The sequence below is a fragment of the Tachysurus fulvidraco genome, chromosome 13, assembly GCF_022655615.1.
Source record: "Tachysurus fulvidraco isolate hzauxx_2018 chromosome 13, HZAU_PFXX_2.0, whole genome shotgun sequence".
Lineage (NCBI taxonomy): Eukaryota > Metazoa > Chordata > Actinopteri > Siluriformes > Bagridae > Tachysurus > Tachysurus fulvidraco.
Genome location: NC_062530.1, coordinates 27,700,176 through 27,710,175, shown reverse-complemented (window position 1 = coordinate 27,710,175; position 10,000 = coordinate 27,700,176). Strand labels below are relative to the sequence as shown.

Genomic DNA, 10,000 nt, shown 5'->3' with positions numbered 1-10,000 from the left:
ACTGATCTAATAAGGTGGTGGAGATACACTGATCTAATGAGGTGGTGTAGAGATACACTGATCTAATAAGGTGGTGGAGAGATACACTGATCTAATGAGGTGGTGTAGAGATACACTGATCTAATGAGGTGGTGTAGATACACTGATCTAATAAGGTGGTGTAGATACACTGATCTAATAAGGTGGTGTAGAGATACACTGATCTAATAAGGTGGTGTAGAGATACACTGATCTAATAAGGTGGTGTAGAGATACACTGATCTAATGAGGTGGTGTAGAGATACACTGATCTAATAAGGTGGTGTAGAGATACACTGATCTACACCATCTATAATCTGAGTTTCACCCCCCCCCCCCCACACTACAGTGACTGTAACACTGAGGCCATTAAACTCACATACTGCTCAATTTCACTCTTTCTTCTCCATCACCCATGTGTTAAAAGAACATAATCGTCTGCATCCTCAGGGCACCACCCAGTGGAGTCATATCCTGCTGATGAAAAGCACCAACAGGACACGAGACACATCCATGTTGGAGTCCAACACTCACCTTGAACAGAAGCGATGATCTGACAGGAATCTAATAACATTTCACTGCTTGGGTTCAGAGGCTGTTCTCCTCCACACGTCTCTACACCTCCTGATGCCCTGAGACACGGCCCTGAGCTCCACACGTCTCTCCACCCACAAACACTTCACTGTTAGTTAAGACAAAATCCATATACTTCGTCTGACCAAAGCACCACAGCAGGACGCGAGACTCGTGTAGTAAGGTTTTATTTCTTCTCTACATGCTGTGTTAAAAAAATCAACAAAAATAACATAGTAATGGAAATATTTACAGCTTCACAGTACAGGTTTGTCCACAGACCTCCACCTTAAAATAATCTGCAGGAACAAACAAACAAGAAGTAAACATCCACCCAGATTCTGCAGTTTAAATAAAACCATGTTGGTTTATGGTGTGAAGAACAGACGCTGACGTCACCAGCCGGAGCCGGAAATCAGCTGCTGAGGAAAAACACCAACATTCTGAATCACAGAAGATCTCAACAGTAACACGGGGGTTAAAGGTCAGGTCACAGAAGGTCAGGTGATTATCGGCACACGTCTAGTCAAATGTAAACGATCTAGACGTCACTCGGTGGAGTTCTCTTTCTTTTCTCTTCCCAGATTCGTTACAGAAAGACGATTTCAGTCCAGAAGTAAATTTGTTTTCCAAAATGTTTCTGTAACGTTTTGTCGTCATCACCGAGCTGAATATCAGCCGCGTTTGGACGCGCGAAAGCTAAACGTCTCACATAGCTACAGGATTAACGCTAGCGTGCTAACATGGTTTCTGGGGTTGATTCCACAAGCTCACGTCTTCCTCAGGGTCACGTGTTACTGCAGAAATATAAATCCTATAATAATCTGAAGGTGTGATTAGATTTGAGAATTTAACACTGAGCATCTTTATACTTTATACTTACAGTTAACAACCAATCAGTGAAAAGTCTGTCACCTGCTTGTGGGATTTAGGTCCATGCTAACAGGCTAATGCTAATTCTGTAGCTAATATTTGAGCTGTACACATTATAATTATTATTATTATAATTATTATTATTATATTAAATGTCAGAAACATTTTTACATTAACTTTAAGAGAGTTAGACAATAACAGCATCTCTGGGCATCACAAACACCACGGAGCGAGTGAAGGCCATTATTCCTCCTCGTTAAAGGCAACACCATTTATTATTAGCAATGTTTTCATTGTCGTTCTTTTTGCTCCTTTACATTTCACTCTTCTGTTTCATGGATGAATGTGCAGTGATTTAAAGAAAAGCTTTCTCAGTAAGGCACAGAACACACCTCTGAAATGTATTATTATTATTATTATATGTGTTTATTTACAGCGGTGGTCATTTCCTGCATGACGCTTCGCTAGGAGACGTCGCGGTTCCTTCAGTCATCAGAACCGTTTCTGGTTCCTAACGGCCGAGTTTGAACAGGTCTGAGTTTGATATAACGGCTCACACTAGAACATGGAGTGTGTTTGTCACTCTTGCAGTAATTCAGCACAATGCTAAAGTGGTAGCTATTAGCTTCCAGTACTTGTTAGCTACATTAGCTTTGTAGATCCAGTGCAAAACTATAGCCTCAGTCAATTACCTAGGAGTTCGATTCATTACATCACTGAGACCCTTCGACCTCAGTGTGTTTCTCAAAAACAGATGAAATAATAAAATGTTGTTCTGTGGCTGAACACACACACACACACACACACACACACACACACACACACACACACACACTTTATCTAAACTCAATAGCAGCAAATTACTGAAATGTTTCCCAGTGAGTATAAAAAAATTAAACAAAAAGTTAAAAGCAGGCACATGGACATCTAAACACACACACACACACACACACACACACACACACACACACACACACACACACACACACACACATACACACATACACACAGTAATGTAACAGTTTAGTTTCATGACATTAATAACAGGAGCTGGAGAGAAGCCAGCTGTAAGTGCATCCTCACAGCGTGTGTGTAACGCTGTACCGTGTCCTGTTGCCATGACGAACATCACCACGTCACCAGCTCACGTCACTCCTCCCGCTTTTTCTTCAGTTCTATGTTCCTGTTTTTAGTCGATGCTGGTTAACATTATTTCAAGTATTCCTGCAACAGGTTAATCCCACATGACCTTTCACCCTTGGCCCCAGATGACCATGAAGCCTCACAGACCAAAGTTCCTCAAACCCCGCCCCCAATATATTGTCATTTTACTCCTTTATGTAGTAACAGCCATATTCCTGCCTTTACTACGTTTGATTCCTGCTCTGTTCAGTAGCCATGCTTCTTTTACTGTCCTCCTTGTCTCCGGAGTGTGTGATGGATCCTCGGCTCAGTAGCTATATTTGTTCACGGGCCTCGTTTGCGGTACGAATCCTCCGGGTTTGGGTGGAACGTCTGGCTTTAACGACACGGTTCGTTTAACAAAAGTCCGGGGAAGTGATCCGTACCCGCTGTAGCTGTGTTGCCTCGACATGCCTTGCGAGTCCATCCTGGAGGGCGGTGTGGGCGGAGCCAGTGCACCTCGGTTGAAGCTAGAGTGGCGTGTCAACATGGCACTGGACGATCCGGCATGGCGATGGGTGGAGCCGACACGGTGAAAACGCTGCCTGTCGAGAGTCCCCACATGCCCCGTAGGTGACGAGGGCACAGATGGGACGTCCACACGCTTGGTGGGACTGTGTCTGGTTAACGAGGATGACGGCGAATAGGATGAAGTCGAATAAGAGGATGTCGGGGAATAAAGCGATGCACCACGACTCGGGATCTTAGGTGGGATTTCTGCTAAGTTACACAGGGGCTCGAGCATCAGGTGTGAGCGCGGACGAGTCGTTTCGTTCACTACGGTTTTAGCATCTGCATTTATCGTCTCTGCCTCATTAGCCTCGTTAAGATGCTTCAGAAGTTCGTTAAGGGTGTTTCTAGCATCCACAGAACGGCTCTGTTCTTTATGCACTGACGTCACACTGCCAGAGTCGCTGCTCTGGATGCTTCTCTCGTGCGTGGCGTTTGGAAGAACGACGGCACTCGGGATGTTTGGATTTTGAGGACTTTTGGGTGGAGCTTCTTTCTGAGACACACATTTTCCTTGTCCTCTTTCCCACTGGTTCTTGTTTGGCTGTAGCCCCTTTTGGTGGAGCACCGGCGTCGATTCGGGTGTTGGCAACGCCGCCAGCTCTGGATTTTGCCTGCTGACGGATTTGGATTCTGGGCTTTTTTCTTCTTTGTCTCCACTGAAGTAGATCCTTGCCTCCTCCATGGCGCTGGGAAATTCCTTCACCGGACTTTCGAAGAGGCCGTCCAGCTTGGTGAAGCTCCCGGTGGAGTCTGTGCGTGACACTGTGGATTCCTCATCTTTACTACGTGACACTTTGTGGATTTTGCGTGTCTTCTTGTGCAGGAAGATGTCTCGGTAGCAGTAGACCACAGCACCAGCGATGAACGCCCCCAAGAGGAAGGCAGCGAGAACGCACGCAATCAGGATGTTCATGTGCACCAACTGGTTAGATTCACCTGACTGGATCTCCCAAATCCCTGCAGACACACAACAACATCATGTAAACTCACACTGAAGACACACACACACACACACAGTGGGCAGCTCCTCCACCTTTTTCTCCACCTCCCCCAGCAGACATTCACTCACTTCCTGAGATTTATTTAAACTTTATACTCATGAAGATGTGAAGTTAATCCAGCTGAACGGAGCAGAAGTGAATCCAGAGCAGACGAGAGAATCGGATTAGCCGGAAGCCGGAAGCTAACAGCCACATAACAGGATTACGTTAGTGAGGAAGACGTCGTCCACTCAGACGCTAAAAGCTAAAGGCTTCCAGGAGAAAGGTTTGTTAGGGATTAGCTCCAGCTACCTGATCATATGGAGAAGAGGAAGTGTGTCAGAGTGTGTGTTAGTGTTCCGAGTGTGTGTTAGTGTTCCGAGTGTGTGTTAGTATCTATACTGAGTGTGTGTTAGTGTTCCGAGTGTGTGTTAGTATCTATACTGAGTGTGTGTTAGTGTTCCGAGTGTGTGTTAGTATCTATACTGAGTGTGTGTTAGTGTTCCGAGTGTGTGTTAGTATCTATACTGAGTGTGTGTTAATGTTCCGAGTGTGTGTTAGTATCTATACTGAGTGTGTGTTAGTGTTCCGAGTGTGTGTTAGTATCTATACTGAGTGTGTGTTAGTGTTCCGAGTGTGTGTTAGTATCTATACTGAGTGTGTGTTAGTGTTCCGAGTGTGTGTTAGTATCTATACTGAGTGTGTGTTAATGTTCCGAGTGTGTGTTAGTATCTATACTGAGTGTGTGTTAGTGTTCCGAGTGTGTGTTAGTATCTATACTGAGTGTGTGTTAATGTTCCGAGTGTGTGTTAGTATCTATACTGAGTGTGTGTTAGTGTTCCGAGTGTGTGTTAGTATCTATACTGAGTGTGTGTTAATGTTCCGAGTGTGTGTTAGTATCTATACTGAGTGTGTGTTAGTGTTCCGAGTGTGTGTTAGTATCTATACTGAGTGTGTGTTAATGTTCCGAGTGTGTGTTAGTATCTATACTGAGTGTGTGTTAGTGTTCCGAGTGTGTGTTAGTATCTATACTGAGTGTGTGTTAGTGTTCCGAGTGTGTGTTAGTATCTATACTGAGTGTGTGTTAGTGTTCCGAGTGTGTGTTAGTATCTATACTGAGTGTGTGTTAGTGTTCCGAGTGTGTGTTAGTATCTATACTGAGTGTGTGTTAGTGTTCCGAGTGTGTGTTAGTATCTATACTGAGTGTGTGTTAGTGTCCACACCGTGTGTGTATTAGTATCCACACTGTGTGTGTGTTAGTGTCCACACCGTGTGTGTATTAGTATCCACACTGTGTGTGTGTTAGTGTCCACACCGTGTGTGTGTTAGTATCTATACTGAGTGTGTGTTAGTGTCCACACCGTGTGTGTGTATTAGTATCCACACCGTGTGTGTGTTAGTGTCCACACCGTGTGTGTATTAGTGTCCACACCGTGTGTGTGTTAGTGTCCACACCGTGTGTGTGTTAGTATCTATACCGAGTGTGTATTATTGTCCACACCGTGTGTGTGTTAGTGTCCACACCGTGTGTGTGTTAGTGTCCACGCCGTGTGTGTGTTAGTGTCCATGCCGTGTGTGTGTTAGTGTCCACGCCGTGTGTGTGTTAGTGTCCACGCCGTGTGTGTGTTAGTGTCCACGCCGTGTGTGTGTTAGTGTCCACACCGTGTGTGTGTGTGTGTTAGTGTCCACACCGTGTGTGTGTTAGTGTCCACACCGTGTGTGTGTTAGTGTCCACACCGTGTGTGTGTTAGTGTCCACACCGTGTGTGTGTTAGTGTCCACGCCGTGTGTGTGTTAGTGTCCACACCGTGTGTGTGTTAGTGTCCACACCGTGTGTGTGTTAGTGTCCACACCGTGTGTGTGTTAGTGTCCACGCCGTGTGTGTGTTAGTGTCCACACCGTGTGTGTGTTAGTGTCCACGCCGTGTGTGTGTTAGTGTCCACGCCGTGTGTGTGTTAGTGTCCACACCGTGTGTGTGTTAGTGTCCACACCGTGTGTGTGTTAGTGTCCACACCGTGTGTGTGTTAGTGTCCACACCGTGTGTGTGTTAGTGTCCACACCGTGTGTGTGTTAGTGTCCACACCGTGTGTGTGTTAGTGTCCACGCCGTGTGTGTGTTAGTGTCAGTGAAAGTGAAGCAGAAACAGTGCTGGGTTGCAGCAAGGCCTTGGGAAGACTTTTGGGAAAACCAAAAGCACAAGATATAAAAGTGTCATTAATAAATAAACAGAACATGAAGCAAATGAGAGATAAAAGAGAACAGAAAGATGATGTCATTCAACTGAAGGGAAAGAAGTGAAGAAAAGGAAATGAGAGAAAAACTTAAATAAACTGACATGTAGCTACTGGGACCTGAGTGTGCTGCTAACGTCACCTCGCTAAGCTAACAGTTAGCTATTAACATACAAAACAATCAAAAGTGTGCGTGTGTATATTGTGTGTGTGTGTATTGTGTGTGTATTGTGTGTGTATTGTGTGTGTATTGTGTGTGTGTGTATTGTGTGTGTATTGTGTGTGTGTATTGTGTGTGTATTGTGTGTGTATTGTGTGTGTGTATATTGTGTGTGTGTATTGTGTGTGTATTGTGTGTGTGTGTATTGTGTTTGTATATATGTGTATTGTGTGTGTGTGTGTGTGTGTGTGTTTGTATATGTGTGTATTGTGTGTGTGTGTGTGTGTGTGTGTGTGTTTTTGTATATTTTAACAGCTAGCTTCACAGAGATGATCGCTAACAGCAACATTACCCAGAATCCCCTGCTTCCGTCAAGGCCTTACCCTCCATCACCGAATCAAATGTTCTGGAAGTTTCCGAATCGTCATGGAGAACAGATTTCGGCGTGTCGCGGAGTTGAGGATGAAGAGAGGGAGGAGTGTGTGGGGAATGTTTAGGTTCTGAGGACAGCGTGACTGACAGCATCGGCTTTTCCTGTTCCACTGCAGTAAACACATCATTCACACAGTTATTCCTGGGGCCAAAGAGTCCACACACTTCTGGACAAACTAACGTCCTGACACATGAAGGTCATGGGGTCGTCAGGTGTAACTCACCATCACCATGACGACTCAACTCTAACTGCAGCACCTGAGAGTTTCATTCCTCTCTCACATTAAGTCACAACAAACTTACATTTAATCTTCACTGACTTCCTGTTTGTGTCTCTCTTTATTCTCTCAGCTCTAAACACTCGTCCCCTCAGCGGTCTCTCTTTATTCTCTCAGCTCTAAACACTCGTCCCCTCAGCAGTCTCTCTTTATTCTCTCAGCTCTAAACACTCGTCCCCTCAGCAGTCTCTCTTTATTCTCTCAGCTCTAAACACTTGTCCCCTCAGCGGTCTCTCTTTATTCTCTCAGCTCTAAACACTCGTCCCCTCAGCGGTCTCTCTTTATTCTCTCAGCTCTAAACACTCGTCCCCTCAGCGGTCTCTCTTTATTCTCTCAGCTCTAAACACTCGTCCCCTCAGCAGTCTCTCTCTATTCTCTCAGGAGTGCCAACCCATCACAGAGCACACACACACACACACACACACACACACACACACACACACACACACACACACATTCACTCACACACTATATTTACATTGTGATATATTTAATTAATTAATGCAGTGTATAGAAGCTTTAGTGCATCATTTAAACTCCAAAATTCACCTCATCATCAAAAGTAAACATATAAAACATGTATAAAATATAAACATTAAAAGTGTTAGAGTGTGTTAGTGAGAAATGAACATTATATTTGGTAAATCTTCAGGCTGAAAGAGGTGAAAATGAGCAGCTGTGATCTGAGCGTGAGTACACAAACTTATCACCATCACACACTAACACACAACTAAACCCCAGTAACAGCGCAGAGACAACAAGATGTTCACTTCCTGTAGCTGTGTTCAGTATCATGATGTGTGTGTGTGTGTGTGTGTGTGTGTGTGTGTGTGTGTGTGTGTGTGTGTGTGTGTGTGTGTGTGTGTGAGAAACTCAATATAACTTACATCAGAACTAATCACCTGGAACCAGCAACCAACTCAGAGTTAATTAACATCTTTAATGAAGTTAATGAAGCACATTAACATTAATGTCCTGATTGTGTGTGTGTGTGTGTGTGTGTGTGTGTGTGTGTGTGTGTGTGTGTGTGTGTGTGTGAGAGTGTGTGTGAGTGTGTGTGAGATTGAATAACAGACTCATGTTTACATGCAGAGACGAGATTGTTTAGAGACTGAATGACGATGATGATGATGATGATGATGATGAAAGAGGAATGCTGAACTGAAGGAAACAAAATCTTTTGAATAAGAAGGAAACTAACCAGCAGTTGCGTCGCCATAAGATTTGAAACCTGGCGCTGAAGCGGGAGTCAAAAACTCTACAGGAATTAAAGGAACAAGAAAACAGCAGAAAATAAAAATAAAATCAAATTAAAACTGAAAAGCTCTAGAGTTTGTAAAGCAAGATGATTAAAAACAAAATAAATCAGCACAAACATTCCTCTGTGTGTGTGTGTGTGTGTGTGTGTGTGTGTGTGTGTGTGTGTGTGTGTGTGTGTGTGTGTGTAAGCGAGTGTGAGTGTATGATGAGAAAACACAGATGATCTCACCGTGACAGTCACCAAGATGCCCCGTGTCCCCGAACTCCACATCCTGCTCAAACCCACTGCTGAGGGAGAGAGAGTGAGTTTGTGTTAGTATGTGTGTGTGTGTGTGTGTGTGTGTGTGTGTGTGTGTGTGTGTGTGTGTGTGTGTATGTGTGTGTATGGGTATATGTGTGTATATGTGTGTGTGTATATGTACATATGTATGTGTGTGTGTGTGTGTGTGTATGTATGTATGTGTGTGTGTGTGTGTATGTATGTGTGTGTGTATGTACAGTGGCTTGAAAAAGTGTTGGCCCCCTTCCTGATTTTTTTGTCACACTTTAATGTTTCAGAACAAAAAGATGTAAATACGTCCACATTTATTTTATATCCAAACTGTTTCTCAGGTCACAAACACAACATGTAGTTTTTACATGAAGGTTTTTATTATGAAGTTAAAACAAAACCCAAACCTACATGGCCCTGTGTGAAAAAGTATTTGCCCCCTGTTAAAACATTACTGTGGCCACGCCCAGGCCTGATTAATGCCTCACCCAGGCCTGATTACTGCCACACCCAGGCCTGATTACTGCCACACCCAGGCCTGATTACTGCCACACCCAGGCCTGATTAATGCCACACCCAGGCCTGATTAATGCCACACCCAGGCCTGATTAATGCCACGCCCAGGCCTGATTAATGCCACACCCAGGCCTGATTACTGCCACACCCAGGCCTGATTACTGCCACACTTGTTCACTATCAATACATCACTTAAATAAGACCTGAGTGACAAAGTGACGTAGACCAAAAGATCCTCAAAATCTACACATCACGCCGAGGTCCAAAGACATTCAGGAACAAATGAGAGAAAATGAGGGAAATCAAAGTCCTGACCTGTCATGTTGTGTTTACGTGTGTTATCTTTGGCTAGTATTGTAATTTATTTGATGATCTGAAACATTAAAGTGTGAAAAACATGCAAAAAAATAAAATATCAGGAAGGGGGCCAAGACTTTTTCACACCACTGTATGTGTTTGAGACTTACTCCACTCCTGCTGGAATTCTCTCACAAGCTCCATGTGACATCCAACCACAGTAAGGATCTCTGGATGCAATACATGACCTGTAAAATACACACAATCATTTTATAATCTAATATTTTTTGCTCCACTTTACTATTATGGAACTTGTGTGTGTTTATGCATGCACGTTAGGGTGAGTGTGTGTGTGTGTGTGTTTATGCATGCACGTTAGGGTGAGTGTGTGTGTGTGTTTATGCATGCACGTTAGGG

At 44.0% G+C, this 10,000-nt stretch overlaps 2 protein-coding genes and 3 long non-coding RNA genes across 12 annotated transcripts in view; 3 read left to right on the top strand and 2 right to left on the bottom strand.

Moving 5' to 3' along the window:
- LOC113663994 overlaps positions 1–1,090 on the top strand; it is a 16,237-nt gene extending 15,147 nt beyond the window's left edge. Inside the window, exons 3-4 of the long non-coding RNA XR_007144647.1 lie at positions 469–770; positions 872–1,090. This is a non-coding gene — a long non-coding RNA (uncharacterized LOC113663994). The remainder of the gene's footprint in view (positions 1–468; positions 771–871) is intronic.
- The window catches only part of LOC113657299, a 1,727,325-nt gene that overhangs the window by 1,302,684 nt on the left and 414,641 nt on the right, over positions 1–10,000 (bottom strand). The gene's annotated exons all lie outside the window — the stretch shown is intronic.
- The window catches only part of LOC125146171, a 1,103,650-nt gene that overhangs the window by 852,475 nt on the left and 241,175 nt on the right, over positions 1–10,000 (top strand). The gene's annotated exons all lie outside the window — the stretch shown is intronic.
- Positions 764–10,000, bottom strand: part of sema6dl (sema domain, transmembrane domain (TM), and cytoplasmic domain, (semaphorin) 6D, like) — a 27,183-nt gene continuing 17,946 nt past the window's right edge. The window contains exons 15-19 of one of the 8 annotated variants that reach the window (XM_027179563.2): positions 9,754–9,831; positions 8,729–8,784; positions 8,441–8,497; positions 6,913–7,071; positions 764–4,116 (exon numbers count right to left, since the gene is read on the bottom strand). In XM_027179563.2, the coding sequence (XP_027035364.1) occupies positions 2,915–4,116; positions 6,913–7,071; positions 8,441–8,497; positions 8,729–8,784; positions 9,754–9,831 (1,552 nt within the window). In that variant the 3' untranslated portion in view covers positions 764–2,914. Of the gene's footprint in view, positions 4,117–6,912; positions 7,072–8,440; positions 8,498–8,728; positions 8,788–9,753; positions 9,832–10,000 lie in introns of all 8 variants that reach the window. The other 7 variants (XM_027179561.2, XM_027179566.2, XM_027179564.2 and 4 more) reach the window with 7 other exon arrangements.
- Positions 1,895–10,000, top strand: part of LOC113663995 — a 16,994-nt gene continuing 8,888 nt past the window's right edge. Inside the window, exons 1-2 of the long non-coding RNA XR_007144649.1 lie at positions 1,895–1,996; positions 7,892–8,801. This is a non-coding gene — a long non-coding RNA (uncharacterized LOC113663995). The remainder of the gene's footprint in view (positions 1,997–7,891; positions 8,802–10,000) is intronic.